This window comes from Lissotriton helveticus, chromosome 1_1 (genome assembly GCF_964261635.1).
Source record: "Lissotriton helveticus chromosome 1_1, aLisHel1.1, whole genome shotgun sequence".
In the NCBI taxonomy this organism is placed as follows: domain Eukaryota; kingdom Metazoa; phylum Chordata; class Amphibia; order Caudata; family Salamandridae; genus Lissotriton; species Lissotriton helveticus.
In genome coordinates, this window is record NC_136057.1 from 725429089 (window position 1) to 725447455 (window position 18367).

Here is an 18367-nt window from a genome sequence, read left to right on the forward strand (position 1 = left end):
TTCCATCAAAGACGACAGATACCAGTCACGTCGGCTACGCTCCCACACCAACTCAAGACATCCCTGTAGTGGCTTACTACTCCTCTCCATACTGAGCCCACAGCAAAAGAGTTAATGTGTTACTTAGATGTAATTTGTTAAGTAAATGAAAAGATGGGTGGTAAGAGAAAAGAAGGGCACTCAATAGGTGAATTACTTCTCATCCTTATGCTCCACTTGCTTCATTGCCAATTTGCTGTACAACCTGAAAACTAAAAAACAAAACTGGAAGGCAGCAGGGGGCTCAAGCAAAGAGATTGTTGAGTGATGAATTTCACAATGAAGTATAATTTAAGAAATCTAGAAGAAAATACAGTATGCTGTGTACTCCCTTAAATGTTATTTGCCGATACGTTTTCCCATAGAAAGCCAAGGGCAAAATTTAAGAATCCGCTCTATGGTCTGAATAAAACCTCAGAAATCTTGATGGTCACATTAAGAAAATCCTATTTTATCATATATGTTTGAAGCCTAGAAAAAAGAGAGTTAGGGACACTGGAGTACAGAGTTAAACAAATGTCTGAGAATAATGTTACGAAAGAAATTTGCTTGAAATACAAACATTCTTTAAAGAGATGCATACGCTTTGGCATCCAAAAGGTCGCCGCTCACATGAATGCCAGAACAACCGAAACGGCAAATCTTTTAATATCACGGTCGGTTCAAACTGAAGGTTCTGACTATATGGCCAAATAATGTTAAAATGGCACCAAAGTATATTTAAACTGAAGCTCAATCTGTTTTGTATAACTGCTGCACAATTATAAGCTCCTAAACAATTTAATTACTCTTCGAACAAGTAATCGCCCCAAATCTGAAAAAAAGCACACCAGGCAGGTAACACCTAAACGTTGTGTTTGTGAACTTCAATGGTGTTTTACTACTCTAAAGTGTTATACTGTGTTAAACTTTGAACACTTTCTAGCTCAGCATGCATAGATTTTGCCATTTTATCCTGGAAATAGACATTTCAGAACGGACTGACAAACATATATCTTTCAGCATCAACCAGGATGCTAATAATATAGCATGTTAACGTGTGATTCAAAGACAAGAGGAGGGGAATGGCCTCTTTGAACAAAAGCAAAGCCAAACTTTTACCATGAGACCAAGTGGAGTTTTCAGTAGCAGCCTGCAATGTTTTGGTTAATGTGGTTATAGGCTAAGCTTTTGGAACTAAGCCTTTATGTTAAGAAAGTGAGTAAAGTATAAAGGATCTAATCTGCTATTCGCCTCCCTGGTTTGACACAGAATAAGTAAAACGATGAACTGATGGAGGTGTCCGCTCCAAACACAAAGATCTCAGTTTTTCCCAACACATTTGGAGACAGTTCTTCCCTCATCCATCTGCTGATCTACCACATACAAGCCCTAAACCTGTCCGCCACCTCATCCCAGTCATCAGAGATGGACACGATGATCTGGGTATCGTCCGCATTGGAAGATACCTAGAAACCAAAAGAACATACAACGTCTGCTAGAGGGGAGACAAACAAGTTTAACAAAATGGAGCTTTATGATGACTCTAGGGGAATCCCACAGGGAAGCTGAAAGGGTGCTGCTCTGAAGTCTCCGCAGGTGACTGATTGTTCTGTTCCATAGGAAAGATTTCAACAGTTTGAGGGCCACATCTTTCAGCCCCACCTGTCGCAGCCTCTGCACCAACAACACTGGAGATACGGTGTTGAAAGCTGCTGACAAGTCTAGCAGAACCAGGATTGCTGTGCCTCCCTGATATACCTGCCTCCGAATAATATCAGAGGTAGATCTAAGCATCGATTCAGTACTATGATTCCTCCTGAACCCATTCTGAGAGGGGTCCAGGAGTTCTTGAACTAATAGGTACTTATCTAGTTCCTGGTTTAAATGCTTCTCCCAATATCTTAGTACGCAATAAGGAAATAGGGTGCAGGTTTTTCAGATTACTTATAGTCTCTTCTGGCTTTTTCTTTAAAGGAACGACAACAGACTCCTTCCAGCCTTAAAGATACACCCAAGCCCAGGACATCCCAGTAAATCTTCAAGGCCTTAGCCATAGGGTCCGGAACCAACCACAGGACCCTGGGGGGACAGCGGTCATCAGGAGAACCCAAGGTGGTGCCACCTAACAAGATGTTAATATTAGGAGCAGGGAGAACCTGGCTAAACAACTGAGGTTAGAAGGCTCAGGAGCTTCACCTTCCTCACAGAGAGGCAGCAATATCCCAGAATCTACAGGGCTATTGGTGATAAGTGGAAAAATCAGCATCAATCTTCATGAACTTATCCTTGAAGAATACTGCTACTTTTTTTTGCAGAAGACTTGGGAGCTTTCCACCCCCTGCTACGTGGGAGGGGACATCAGAATGCGTGCAGTATTAAAATGTTCTCTTAGGATATTGATGGCCGATCTTAACCTAAGGGAGAAATATGCAGAATGAGTTATTTTAATCTCACTTTTGTATTTGAAAGTGAGCTCCTTCAGTGTAATTTTCTCTGCTAGTCTCTGGAGCCAATCTTTATTTCCGCTCTTGCCTTCTACATTGCCTTCGGAGCTCCTTAGAAAACCTCAGGGCCGATTGTTTCTTCCTACCCTTTGGGCCAACACTTGTCAGAGGCACCACCACTTCCACGGCGGACCTGACCTATTCATTGAAGTTCATTGAGGGTGCACCTGGACCTCGCAGAACCTTGTCTTTAGGCTTTTCAAGTGAGTTAGTGAGCTCCCCCACCTCCAGTTTCCCCCAGTTCCTGATGCTTTTCATGGTGCTATGGGAGCTTTCCCTCATGTGTGCCTTATAAACTGTAAATTAAACCATACTGTGATTAGACCAGGATAATGGCAGACACTCACCCATTATCAGGGTTTTTAGTTTGGAAAAGATCCTGTCTAATGCATGACCAGCTTTATGAGTCAAGAACATGACCCGCTGAGTCAAGCTGAAACTGCGCATGAGATCCAGGAAAGCCCTAGTACGTTGGTCCCCCTCTTCCTCCAGGTAAAGATTGACATTTCCCACAATAATGAGGTTATCGCTAACAATAACAGGCTCAAGAACTTGGTGGCAGTTAAAAATTAATTCCTATTTGGGATGCGGCGGACGATAAGTCAGCAGTGCTAATTTATTTTAAAGTGCCCCACCACACAACCTTCAACAGCAGTGTTGATATTCTCTAGTAAGCAGCTCAGCAGTTCTCTGAAAATAATGGCACCCCCCCCCTTGCGCTTCCGTCAGCTCTCGCCACCCCATAGCCTGGTGGTGTTGCAATAGCAAAAATCTAGGCCAGATTCATCCTTGCCCCAGGTTATGGTGATGAACAGACAGTCCACCTGGGATTTCCTGATCATCTCATTAATTTCCTCCCCCATCCAGGATTGCTAATCTATCACCATTGCACCTTTCCTTGGGCAAGAGGGTCATGAAGGCCTGCCTCGTATAAGTCAAACAAAGTTTGCCCGTGATCAAACAGACAGCTTCCCTGGTGCCAATCGGGGGCAGACTGGCTTGCCTTAGGCGCACCTTTGACGCGCACGCTTCCCACATCTGAGCGAGTTTAATGCCCGGAGGCAAGCACATCCTGCGTGAGGGAGCATTGTAAAAGTAGTTAATTACTTCTGACTAAGTGGAGCAGAGTTGCTACCAATGGTTATTGTTACCTCCCCGTTATTTCTACCCCTCTTAAATTTCTTGAAAATTATCACTAAACAACAAGGAAAAGGTGAGAACGTAGTTAGGACTAAGTAACATGTTAATTTCTTACATACAAACAGTGCCCCCCACCAATTAACTGAGTTCCAATCTTAAATCCAGAGGATAGCATTCATGGAACAAATGTATTGTGGTACTAGAAAGCTACCCTAACCCATTAACAGGAACATGCTCTGGAAATTCAGAAAAGCTAAATGCATGCCTGTGGACAGATCTTTAGTAAAGAACAAAAAAGTGAGCTTTGTCCTGGGTAATCTGGCCCTCCACACAAACTTGAGGTATGTACAACAGCTTATCCAAAAATACTTCTTAAATCAAATTTACTGGAAAGCATGCTGAACAAGTGAGAATAGCAACTGGCTCTACCACACTCTAGGATTAACTGAACAGTGTCAACTAGCAGGAACCTCTTAATTTCAAAATGAGAACCATAATCCTTCTGGATCTGATGGAGCAAGGACTCATAAAAAAGACTTGCTCTCATGTAACTCTTAACCCCGTATTAACCTTGTATTGTGTAAATTAATATGCCCAACAGACTACACTAAGGAAGAAGAAGCTAGCCTATGTGTTTAACTAACTGGTATCTCGAGTGAGGTTCTAAAATGGCCGCTAACTGAAAATCTTTAGTACGCATGCATCTACTGCATCTACGTAGTATGACGTACTTTCGCTTGGATGTAATTGCTTGCGTAGTTGCTAACAAGATGGCTGCTTTGAACTCCCATGCTTGGCATCTTCTTTGCAGGAAACTAAAACAAGTTATTTAACTAATGCGAACGCGGGGAAAGTATCAATAAGTAAATGGGGTTAGAATAGAAAAAGGTGGTATACAGTGAAATCATTTATTCTGGAAAATAACACCTGTCTTTCTGACTTTATTATTAGTGCGCCTTTGGGCCTCTCGAGTATGACAGAAGCAAGCAGAATCATGTGACTAAAATGTTCGTCCGCGTATGCCTACTGAGAGTGACTCCGGAACGATGACTCCAAACTTGAATACAAGCCAAGGCCACTGAGTGTCCTGGCCCAGGAACAAAGTGGTGAAGAGTTCACCGGGATGGCAGAAACTGTGGAAGCTATTATAAATGTTGCAAAAATACTGTGAATGTGAATGTGGATGGGAAATAAGGTTTGAATAAAGAATTAAGGGGATGGTTTTATTAACAAAGGGCTAACTGAAAAGATTAAAATGTCAGCATGGTGCGATTATCACCTCCCCTTGCCTGTCCAATCAGAGTTAGGAGTTTCATGATATTGAAACATTATTGGGAGGTACATGAATATTGTAGGGTACAATTGAGGTAGTCCTTAGCTAGTTAGAGAGTATGAGACCGGGATGCTGCCCGATGAGACGTCCATGCTAAATGCTGCAGAGCTCAAGATGCTGTCTGAGTGACGAGGGATGCTGAAGAAGAATCGAATTTCAGAACCATATATCTTAAGCTAATTAATTTAGAAGAGGATCGCAGAAAAATCTCAAAGAGGAAGAGAGGGGTGCTACGCAAGCGTCGGTGATAGAGAGGTCATCTGTCCTGTCCTGAAGCCTTTGGTCAACAGATCTTTCCTTGGGGGACCCTTCCCTGCTCCTTGGCCAGGGGATTGTTTTTCACACCATACTTTACCATAATTATATGTCTGTTTATATGCCTATGTCCTTTTCTCTCTATCCTCTCCTTTCCATGCATAGTCATTGCGTAGTAAAAATGAATGCATTTAATAATTGATTTATTGAATCTTCCTTCCTAATGAATAGACGGAGACTCTTCTGTACTTTGTAAGTGGTTCATATGAATATATTCTTAGATAAAGATTTAAAATACATCCGACTCTGTGATCATTTAATATTTGCAAGTAAGTTGATTTATGTCACTTCACCATCAACTAGTTCAACTAATAGTCCATCGACCAGAGGAAAGAACTTTTTGGTCAGTGAAAAATTAGTTAAGAACCAGAAATAACTAATCTTGATATGGTAAGACATTTATAAAACATGACCCCAGGAGTTATTGCAAAGTTGTTGTAAATGTGTGCATGGGCCCAGGTGAGTACATTGTGTTGGACTACCTATTGCTGGTAAGCCGCTGGATCAAATCCGTTGAAGGGACAGACGTTCAAAGTCTAAGCTAGTAGCTTCAACTGTGCAGGATAAAGTGTTTTTTTAGTGAACTATCCCTAGCACAGAAAGACCTAGAAACCGTTCTCTTCAGAGGAAGGAATTATAAAATAAAAAGAGAAAGCTGATTGGCCCACACGTAAACATCTCTGGCTGCCTTAATGGATCCTAACTGTCAGATAAGGAAGATTTCTGTCCAGAACTTGGACAATTCATTTTGAAGGCTAATTGGAGTTTCATGCTTTAACCGCATGCGTGCGGGCGGAATTCCGCTCGTACGCTGAGATTTTTTAAATCGCACTTTACGTGACGAGCTGGGCTCGTCATCAGCGTGCGAGGAGGCTACGCCATGACGAGCCCAGCTCGTCATCAGCGTCGAAGGGGTTAAATGCAATGGAACAATGGGTAAAGAAGAAACCCAGTCACTACAACGTAATCTCTTAGCTGCCGAGGCTTTTTCTGCCCCAATGTGGAGCTAAATGTTTGATGTTTGTAGTAGGTTGTGCTTAACCCTCCATAACATTTTTCCACAAACGAAATCCAGGGCAAATTTGCATCCTTTTTTCCCCACATCTTGTGGATTCTTAAGGTAACCAGGTGTACTCCCTTTGAGGGAACCGAGAAAATAGCCAAAGTATAGCAAAGGTTTTCTTCTGCAAAAAAGTGTTTTTTTTTCTTTCTAAAAATGACACCCACAAAAGTCCTGTTGCTCTAAGCTCAACACCTTCCCAGCCTTCAGGAACAAGCAAAGTGGTAAAAGAAAAACCTTTAAACCAGTTTTTAACTGTTTATCAATTTTCCAATTGTTTGTGTTTTTTTACCCACTTGAAGTTTGTGACGAAAACGTGTGAAACTAATGTGCTAACTCTGAAATCTATACGTTTGAGACCTATACTGAAGCAAGGGGTAATTTGTGTAGATTGTTCTTGGTTTTCCCAAAGCAATTAATTGTTGAAATACAAACCACAAAGCAAGCAAGCAGGACAAATAATCAACTGGTGAAAATGTTTGCACCTGCAATTTTTTGACCCAATGGACGATTTACAAAGGTAGTGTATGATTAAGTTTGTTAGACCTTTCTGGTAGCAGTGAAATATATAGTATGTTGGTTGTCCAAAAACACACAAGACCCAGAGCCAACAACTGAGCTGCATGCAGCTTATAATTATTTTTTCATGGCATATCAACCATGACACAATTGATACGGCAAAATTTAATGATTGAAAAAATGGGATTGAGGGAAACATTTATTTTTTAAATGTGTACAAGATAATGAGGTTATTGGTTTTGTTGAATGGTTATTTATACACCTCTGAAATTGGGGTTATGCATACTTTTGATATTCAGAGGCAATTTCTCTAAATTAGTTATTGCCGCTGGGGAGCATTGCCCAATTGCCAAGCGTATCCCCACCCCCCACAAAAAATCATTAATTCTTGGTGGATGTGGAGTAGATCCGTGCTTAGGGATCCGGTAGGGAGAGGCAGACATTAATGTGTGTGTAAGATTTGTGCTATTGCAAAATAATAATAAAAGTGCATATTATTATAGTGGGCTTTTCTGCACATCTCCTACTTAGAAGCTCTATTTATGACAACTGTTACTTTTACAACATTTAATAGTGCTCAATTTCTTAAACTCAGAAAGATGGAGGACAGAGGTAGCATTGTTGGGATCAATCTTCATGATCCACAGATCACATTAGGCATCCTCAAGAAGAGTTTAACTCCCTGAGCCATCTTGCCTCCTTTCATAATACTACACAAACAAAAAGTGATGAGTGGAATGCTTGAATTAATCTCAACCACTGCTAATAACTCAGGTTGCATGCCAGTAAATCTTTTTTGCACACTATGCAAGAGTACCTTGAGAAGACTTGTCAGAAAAGGTTTTATTTTATTTCTGTTCAGAAACATAAGAGAGCATTAGCTCTGCTTGAAAATAGGTGAGAGGGTTGAGGGATAATTTATTTGCCTCTACCACAACTGTGTATTTCTCTCACACCGTTGTGTTTCTTACACAGTAAAAAAAAGCAGGCCCTTCAAGGGTTTCTGTCACTAGAAAGTCACCTGTTGCTGCTTTGTTTAGGATTTCCTCGATTAAAAAAAAAAGTTAATCATATTGCATTTTAAAATAATTATGAAACATCAAAGATTTAAAACATGCTTTAACTTTCACCTTGTTGCCCAATGGAGTGGTGTGGAATTTAGGTCTCCTCCAAGCTGATCCACAACAGAGCCTTTCGATATGTAGTACCTATAATTAAAAAAGCACAATTAACTTCTGCATTTCAAATTACCAATAATTATTGGACAAGGACAACATAATTAACCACAAAGGCCCCAATTATGAGTGAGAGTGAGTGCGAGAGTGTTGTTGTGCTGTTATGGGGGGGTAATGGAAATGTACCATTCCTATGCAGTAAATCCATTCCAGTACAGCCAAATTAAGAGTTAAATCCAAATGAATGGTAATTACCACGTGGGATCATTTTTTACTATCTTAAAACCACTTGGAATTCCCAATTCTATGGGATTTGACGTATACATTTAATATGTATTTTTGAGCAGGTGTTAAATGTACATGGGTGTCTCTGGGCGGGGTGGAAGGAATCGGGGAAAAATGCAACTTCTGGCAGAGAGTCAGAGAAAAAAAAAAAACTTAGTTGCTGTAGCAGCTAAAGTCTTATACAATTTTTTCAGCCACAGTCGACATTCGGAACAATAAGAAAAAAGGGAGCAGAAAAAATAAATTTAAAAAACAGGTCTGGTTTTTCCCACATTCACAAAATGGGTTTGGGAAAACCTACCAACTCAATCAGGGGGGAGAAAAAATCCATGGTATTTCGGCTCTCCTTAGCCCTGAATCAGGGCCCCATTGATCTACGATTAGCTTTCCATTACAACATTTTTCCATACGAATCTTGCATACGGAACCCACATCCAAAGTTAATAAATCCATATATTTAGGATAGTATTACACTAGACAGATTGTCACCAATTTTTGTCTCAGCACCTATACAAGTCTTATTTCTGCTGTAAATAACTATTATGTTTAAAAAAGCGCATAAATGAACATTTACAATATACTCAACAGATGTAATAATTACGAAACAGTTTAACACCGCAGTACAATTCTTAGATAAACTTCCTTTCAAAAGAAGTTTCTTAAAAAAATACTACAAATAAAATCCGGTAAGTCCTCAGACCTTTTTAGAAGCTGTTTCTTAGCCAATGTGTAGCATATCTTAATAACAAGTATTGGCATAGCGAATAGGTTTCGCCTTTGGAACCTTATAAGTGTTTAGCCATGCAGCAGATTATCCTGGGTCCCTGCTCGCATTAGTGGCTCCCATACAACGTGTTGATATCAAATATTGAGAGCGAGGGGCAATGTCACAATCATCTAAATGGAGGCATTCATGGCTTTGAGTCAATAATAAGGGAGTAGACACCTTGGCCCCGATTCCGATCTTGTTCAGAAAGCATACCGACCGGATCAGTTCAGGAATGCTTTCATTACGATTCGCATTGGTGGAGTCCGACCCAACTAGTAGGATGCATCCGGATACGATTCGGTCGGACACCCTTTGACTTCAATTGGAGCCCATTGAAGAAAACGGTAGGTGGGAAAAACCTTGCACCATGTGGCGGGCACCCCATCGTGGCTGCCACACTGTGCATGGTTGGAAAGTGGATACCTATGGGTACCCCCACAGGCCGATTTGGAGGGCACCGGGTGAAGGGGGGCCAGCTACGGCCCTCAAAGACCGATTCTGGCAGCAGTTTCGTTCCAGGTAAACAGATTCGGAAAGGCTGTCCGAATTGGTCATCATATTCGCTCGTTCGGGAACCGAGTCCATAGAGCTGTACGAATCGGCTCCAGAAAGGCTTGACCTGTCCGAATGCCTTTCGGAACAGATTCGGTCAGCCTTAACGGTTTCCAGGCATCGTACTTGATCGTGCAGAACTGAGAGCAAGTCGGTCTGAAACAAGGGCTCCGGATCGAATTCGGCAAACCCGAATCCGATTCGGAGCCCTTCCGACCCCCATGTCGGGGTAGTAACCACTATATAATTCCAATAAAATACAATTACCAACAAATACAGTGCTGATAGATTTGTCTGTCATACAATTCTTTTTGTTGGTTTCAAAGACCTCAAAACTTTGGAATGTGCACGCGTTAGCTTTGCAAACACTGCTGCTGACCACGGTACCCCTCGGCACCTGCTTCGGGATGGCCAAGATAGTGGACCATAAGCATGTCTCAAGGAGAGAGAGGGAAGGGCCGCAGTTTGCAAACGCTGTGGGCGAGACTACGGGAGCAGATATAGCCCCGGAGGTCCAGTGTGCAGGCACCAAGTGCAGTAAAAGGAAAAACACTCCACTAATACAACAAGTCTTTTCATTATTTTGCCTTTAGTCACTGCAAGCTTCTCTGGTACATGTAAGCTCCGTACAGCTCTGTGAGCTGCATGGGTGGGCTAACGTCAGGCCAGCCCCCAATGTAACAGAGGAGAGGCCCCAACAGCTGCCGTACGAGGTGTCATGCAACCACCAAGGCTGCACTCTGGAGCCCTGCTGCAAGAACTATCAAAGGACGCCACTAACAAGAGCAGAGGCAGGCAAAAAAAAAAAAATACTGCTCGCAGAGTATCATAAATAAAGGAAAGAGTAAGAGCCTATGTTACAGGGGCAGTCCTCATGGGTGGCTACAAAAATCCAAAAGGAGGGACTAAGTGCTTTCACCAAACAAAAGCTGGCATTTATGAAGGACAGTAAGAGAAACCAATGAAAAAGTTGGGTGGTGCTCGAAGCCCATAATATAGATACAGCATGACTCAGAGAGAAAGCGCACATGCACTGCCTAGGTAAGAACTAAAAAGAACTATACATCGTGACATCGTCCGCTTCTACAACACCGTAACTTTTTTTTTCCCCGAGCTGATCGTCCATCCAATGATCCTTGGTAATGTCAATGTAAAAGCTCCATACACTTTTGGGGTCCAAACAGAGGAATCTATCTTCTGCTTTTTTAGGGGGAGAGGTGGAGCAAGAATGCTGGAAGAGTAATAGGCTGACTGATATGAAAAGTCAGTGGCCACCTTCAGCAACAACACTGCTCTGGTCCATAAAACCAGTTTGTTCGAAAAGAAAGTTGGTGTAGGGTGATTGGACAAAAATAGTCCGTCACTCACTTATCTACAGAGCAGTATTCATCATAATGAAAAAGACTGTTTTGAGAGTCAGGACTAAAGGGCAGTTGTGCATTGGCTCAAATGAAGTACACATAAGGAATGTGAGGCCTCAAAATAAGGTGCCATTAAAGCATCATAAAGGGTTTAGCTGGAAAGATATGAATTAAATCTTTAAGGAAACACACCACAAAAGGAGACAAACAAGAATGGTTGGTCCAATAAATACAGAAAGTCTGAGAGAGCAGAAAAATAACCGTTAACAGTTCTTATTGGGCTAAAGACAACACGGAAAGCAAGACAGCTTTCCCTGTAATGGGTCCATATTGTGGGAAACACACAAGGACACATACCTATTCCAGCACCCATCCTCCTGAAGCAGCAGCCTGTTGAGAGGACAAATGCTTATGCCTTTAAGTTCTGGGTGCCACATACTCCTGGTCCAATTTTAACCTATGGAATAACTTGGGTCCGGTTGTTCAGATCTCATTAAGAATGCTGGGCAGGAGAGGCAGGAATGCATACAAGAGTCCAGAGCGCCACTCTGAGCAGAATGCCTTGTTGAGAACTCCAAAGTATACAAAACAAGTGATGGATGGAATGCTTGAATTAATACAAGCCACTGGTAATTAAGGAGGACCACATCTCTGTCCATCATTAGTTTGCACACCATGCCAACTCATTTTGGAAGCAGTCATATGCAAATTAATCTTGACACCCTCCAATGGGAACAGTCCAGCCGAAATGCCATGCCAGGTACTCAATGTACCGAAATACAGGCCATTCTTGACCGGTATCCCCCTAGTTAGGCCTCATCAGCTGGTTATAGCTTGATTCCAGTGTCACAGTGTGCATGGGACCCACATCTGGGCATACCTGTCCTACTTACGGCAACACATAAGTATACAAAAAAGGGATGGGTGGAATTCTTGAATTAATATCAACCACTGGTTATTACTAGGGACACATCATTATTTTGCATACACTGCTACTACAGCCCAGACGTGGGTCCTCTGCTCAATGTCTCATTGGAACCAAGCTATACCCGGATGACGAGCCCTAATCAGGTTCTAGGGTGTTTGTGTTCTGGTTCAGGCTGAATTGTTCGATTGTAGCAGGATTAGGACTGATATGCATATGTCCAAACTAAGGTTGACATGGTGTGTAAAATAACGATGTACTGGGATGCGGCCAGAGTAATTCCCAATGGCTTAGATTCATTCAAGCATTCCATCCATCACATTTTGTATACTGCAGTTTTTTGGGAACGCCAGTGTTTGTGTTCACGCCGGGGCTGGAGGAATCGAGTCCGGGTTCTCCCCATTGCTGGAAGCCGTCCTGTGCCAACTTGTGTAATGGCTATTCATGATCTGATAGGAGTCACAGGTGAAGTTCCTCTGTCCTGGTGCTTTAAGATTCAAACAGGTAGTTCACAACCAGGGAAGTGCCCTGTTTTAGAGGGATGGAGCCTTGTGGTACAGGACCACACATCGCTTGCTTGTTACAATACCACATTGCAGTGGTGTTGTTCGTTTGATGGCCCACAACTCCAACACCTTGATGTGGAACCGAGTCTCTGCCAAAAAGCAGTGTCCTCTGACTTTCATCCCTCCAAGCTGACCTCCCCAACCTAGCAGTGCTACATGTGTCACAAACGAAGACAGTCCATGTGAGGTAGGAAGAGGAGTCTGCTGCTAGTCCAACTGTGGCAAGCATCCATAAGTGCAGGTCTTTTGCAGTCTCCTCCAAAACCTGAATAGAAAAGGACATTTTCCCTTTTTGCTGAGCCCTCCGAGATTTGAGATCTCACTAAAGTACCCCATTTGCTGTCTGGCACGGTCGACAAGCAGGATGCAGGAGCCCAAAAGGTCAGTAAGTCACAGAGGCACCCACGCCGAGATCCAGGAGTGACGTTGAACATCTGGATCATGCCTCAAGTGTCCTGGACTTGTTGATCCAGAGAGAGGTCTAGGTAGTGCACCACTATGGGATCTACCAAATTATGTATAGAAATTGTTTCACAACCACGCTCAAATGTGAGTCTAATCAACTATGGTCGATTGTATAAGTCTCCTTCCTACCCTTAGAAAACAGCTAGACAGACACCACTGTAGACAGATCTAAATTCAAAGGGAATTCAAATGAAAATGCTGATAGCTCAAAAGAGAACTACTTCGCCCAGCCTAATAACTATTAGCCGAGAATTGTCAGTATAAGACAGGCTACAACAACCAAAAGTTATTAAGGCAGAAAACAACCGGACGTAAATATTAAGTAATACTAGAAAGACTGATATCTACAAATAATCACACATGGTACCATCAATTTATTTGACTTAAAAGTAGGAAGGATCAATGACAAACATTACTGACAAGAATGAGAAGGATCAATCCAAAACCTCACTTCTCCTTGAGCAGTCCACAGTTCAGCATTTCAAATGCAGTATGGGGTGAATTCAATAGGATCACTTCCATATCACCATTGTTGATGATCAGCTTGACTTCATCAAGTGTTGGGCCAGAGTTGTTTGAGAGCCACAACCTGGACGACACCCAGTCTTGCCATGGGCACTGGGTTTTCATCATACGGTACCTAGATAAATCCTTGAATACCATTTTCTCTATTATCTTTCCCTAGACGGAAAAATAGTGAAAGGGCAATAGTTGTTTGTGTCCTAGGGGTCTAGACTGGGAGTTTTCAGCAGAAGCACAAACTATAAGGTCTTATGTTGCAAACTCTTGGGAATTAAAATAGTAAGAGATCTGTTATGATTTCTCCTCATTGTGAAAAAAAGACCAATTTAGATCCTAAAGTGAAAAAGTCCTTTGACAGTTAACAAAATGTTGCAAGAACATACCATTGTCCCAGAAGCATTCGAATCCTAGTCCAACAGTTAAACAATGGGCAGGTTCAATAGGATACCACCACCAAGCATCTGAAACCAAACTAATTCCACAGGCGATCAAGAGACTTGCTTCTAGGTTGCCATTAATTCACAGGGGACAGGTCTATGTTGGTTTCACCAATTAGTTCCTCATACAATGTCACATAAATGTCAACTACAAGGCTGACAAGTGCACTGAAGTCACTGAAAGATGATATCACACAATAAAATACTCAAATACTTGAACAAATAGAGAAACCAAATTAAAATGGAAAATGCTCCAGCAGCATACTTAATTTCATATAGTTTTTTTCCTCGCCATTTTTAAGAAAAATTATACCTACTTGACAAGATCAATCCTATTGTTAATTGCAGCCCAGTGCAGGAGAGTAACATTTTCTTTGTCTGGCTGTCGGACATCATATCCTGCCTCCACCAGCTCTCTACATCGTTCATATATTCCATACCTTTAAAAAAAAGAAGAAAAAAAAGATTAGCATTGCAAGCAAAAATGTATATGAAATTATCACTGTACTACTAATATGTCAAAAACAAAGCACAATTGTTTCCCTTATATATACGCAATAGTACATACGTGAACTATACCCAATAGTTGCTTCTAGCCATGAAGACAATCAGAAATTACCCAAAAAATTACAAGACTCGCATTATTTACGTGTTGCTCATTAAACATTTTTTTTTTTAATGGAATACATGTGACTCTTCAGGGGAATGTATAACTGCCATGTATGAGCATAAGTCTCCAAACCAGTTCAGTTCATGAGTCAATTCCAAAGTAAGGCGCTCTCTAATGAAGGGTGTTTACTATGAGAGGTAGAGCAACACCCTTATGTTAGTGATATATTTTACTCACTTAGATAGAAAAGGTAAACTTACCTCAGGAAGCACAATGACTACCTGAAAGATGTTTGTGGTAATTTCTTTTCTAGCATTGGCAGAATCAGATTACATTGGAAAATAAAAAAAACAAGCATTTGGAATGCAATAGGTCTCGTATTTGCAAGAGTTTAAGTTTTTGGCTTTATAAATGACAAAGCCATTAATTTATGTTTTAAAAACCAACACACAAATAAAAGCCATAGTCATTTACATTGCCAATAGCTCAAACTCGCATAAATGCGAGACCTATTGCATTGCAGATGCTTGTTTAAACTTCACTTCAGTTCTCGTTTTCTTCATAGTCCTAAATTTGCATTCAACACATGAAAGTGTAAATTACGCACTGGATTAAGACTAGAAGACACACGATTGATACAAAGTGCTGCTTGAGAGTGGACTTAATGTAAATGCAAGTTTAAAACTATACCAGGTGTGACCAGGTTACAGCATTAGAAAGCTGCAAGCTTCCGATTCATACCTACGATTAGCATTAGGTGGCAGTTTGCGGTTACATTTACAGGGATACTGCACACAATGTTTATCCATGCTTTTGAGTTATTATATTCCTGTACAAATTATCCTTACTTAAGTTTGTAAAACCAAATAAATATTATATGACCACCTGAGAAAATTATGTATTCTGTTTTCAATGTCCGCATAATAAATTATTTTATTTCATTTATAGAGTGCGGCCTATCACCCATGAGGGTATCCAGGCGCTGTCCCTGGGCACAGGGAGATTAAGTGATTTGCACAGAATCCCCAGCTCCTATCTGCTCCACACACTCTCCCCTTAAAAAGAAAAACTGGTAATTAGATTACATTTCTTTTATTATATTTACTTTTGTACCTATTTGGAAAAAGCATCAGATGAGAGCGTATTCACGTATATACACATTTATCAGGGTTGACCAGTACAAAATAATATACTCCACTCCGCAGCCCCAGTGCAAACGCATGAATTGTTGTGCTTATTAATACAACCTAAATTGGGGGGGAACATCCAAGCTTAAACCATTTGAATACTTAGCGATTTAAAATATTCACAGATAAAAAAACATACTTAAATGTGCATTTGCAACTCTTAGTATAAGGACAGATTCGTACTATGTTTTTGTTTTTTTACTGAAAACTCATATTTTGTTTTTCTTCCCATATGGGCAAGTGGTCAAGTTGTTTGGAGCTGCACAATACAGTTGGATCAATAATACTTCTTTCTTCAAACCCAATGGAAATAATTTACTTAGATTATAAATACCATACATACAGTTTACTATTTTAACCGAAGGAGTCCATTCCATGAGGAGTGGGGAGAGCAGGTATGCCGTAGGTGCAAGAATGACACAATGACCAATACGAAAATTGTGCTTATGCAACCATGTGCTGGGTCCTGTGAGTCCTTCCTGATGCGTACAGTAAAATACAGTATTTACAAGTCTAAGAGTTGAGAAAGCAGAAAGTTTTTAAAATGTGGTCCTTGTCCAGCACTTATATGAAAAAGACTTAAGTGATCAGTGCGTTCACAGTTCATTTAGTGGAACAAACACCACGCAAAATCACGCTGCAGTGTTTAGTAATGTTACTCCTGGGGAGTGCCTCCTTTCTGAATTTCATTTAGAAGCAAAACATTAGAAATATTGTGTGGTAATAAGGTCTGTGCACATGTCAGCAGAGTGTTACTACTAAGCTTCTGCTGGTGCAAAGGGTACCATGGGGTGGGGGAAGGCGCTGTGCGTCTGAAGCAGAGTTGACTGCAAATAACAAAAGAAAAATACAAACGCTGCATATTGACTGCTAATATTTAAACGCTGCATACTATAAATGCCCAAATACAATTTGCAGTCAAGACACACTGTTGACAGAAGGTATCTGACAAGGATACAAAAGCAGTCGACAGCCCTACCTAAACCGAAGGCGCGCCATGCACAGCCGTACTTAAAATGAAAGCGAGCTATGCAGAAACAAATTAAAGTGGGCTGCAGCTAGCTAAAGTAAAGTGAAAATGTGCTGTGCCACACACTAGCATTAAATTAAATAAACAACTAGTCCCCAAATAACACAACATTTACGAGTGTAAGGGAACTGTAATTGGTCGGTCGAGCCTGGCAAAAAAACAGAAATTGTGTATCAGAGCGTTAACTAATAAGGAGCGAGAAAACAAACGATGCACGCATTAACCAATTGCAAGAAGCAGGCCAGATTACACTCCATAGAGTGATTACAGCAGGTCTTACAGACAACGCATGCACACTGATAACTCTACCTAAAAAGCAGAAAAGGGCGTTTCCACACCAATCCAACCCATAAGCAGCTTGTAACAATGAAGGGCAGTAGAATTAAAGAACCACCATTCCGCACTAACTTGCAAAAGTAGACTAAATGTAGAAGTCGATTTTCAGGTTCATCTGCATTTTGGAAATTCTTTGGAAATACATGGTGGCAGTTTCTTAATGCAAGACATGATTCGCTCTGTTCCAGTTTGAGGTAACTTTCTGAAATGAGTTCCAAAGCAGTATTAACAAGCATTTACAATGCAATGGTCTCGGCATTATTAAAGGTAGAGCTATTGGCATTGCTCTTGACTTTTTTTTTTAAAATCATAAATAAATGCCATTGTCATTTACATTGCCAATAGCTTAATCGTTTGCATATGCGAGACCTATTGCATTAGCACCCACACACAGAGTAAGTAGTAGAGTGAGTAGTTGATAGTGAGTAGGAGAGGGTTATTAGTAAAGAGTATTAGAGAGCGAGTAGTAAAAAGTGAAAGAGTGAGTATTATATAGTGAGAGAGTGAGGCAGGATATAAGTCCCTTGTGGGTTTATATTAAACACAATCGTTTTCTCAAGCACAGTGCAAGTGCTATACAGGTGAAACCTAAAATGAGTACCAGGCATTAGCAAACGATCACCTGAATGGAAATGTACAGATTAGTTTAATCCTGCACTTTGGCCCTGACAAATTTGGTGGCAACCGGATACTGTAAAATATTCAAAATATATATGTTCACAAACCGACGCACTCTGCACTCTGCACTCAGAGCTGTGTGAATAATAACTGCTTCAGCCCCGTGCCTGAGGTGCATCATCAGAGCTGTGTAAATAATAACAGCTGTCAGCCCGTGCCTGAGGTGCATCATCAGAGCTGTGTGAATAATAACTGCGTCGGTCCCGTGCCTCAAGTGCATCATCAGAGCTGTGTGAATAATAACTGCGGCAGCCCCGTGTCGGAGGTGCATCATCAGAGCTGTGTGAATAATAACTGCGTCAGCCCCATGCCGGAGGTGCATCACCAGAGCTGTGTGAATAATAACTGCGTCAGCCCCGTGCCTGAGGTGCATCATCAGAGCTGTGTGAATAATAACAGCTGTGAGCCCGTGCCTGAGGTACATCATCAGAGCTGTGTGAATAATAACTGCAGGCAGTCCTGTGCCTGAGGTGCATCATCAGAGCTGTGTGAATAATAACTGCAGGCAGCCCCGTGCATGAGGTGCATCATCAGAGCTGTGTGAATAATAACTGCAGGCAGCCCCGTGCATGAGGTG

General features: G+C 41.4%; 1 protein-coding gene across 2 annotated transcripts in view; it reads right to left on the reverse strand.

The window, feature by feature from the left end:
• Window positions 1-18367, reverse strand: part of ZDHHC17 (zDHHC palmitoyltransferase 17) — a 528357-nt gene that overhangs the window by 413771 nt on the left and 96219 nt on the right. For both annotated transcript variants that reach the window (XM_078674258.1, XM_078674257.1), the window contains exons 3-4: window positions 14267-14389; window positions 8023-8100 (exon numbers count right to left, since the gene is read on the reverse strand). In XM_078674258.1, coding sequence (XP_078530384.1) covers window positions 8023-8100; window positions 14267-14389 — 201 coding nt within the window. The remainder of the gene's footprint in view (window positions 1-8022; window positions 8101-14266; window positions 14390-18367) is intronic.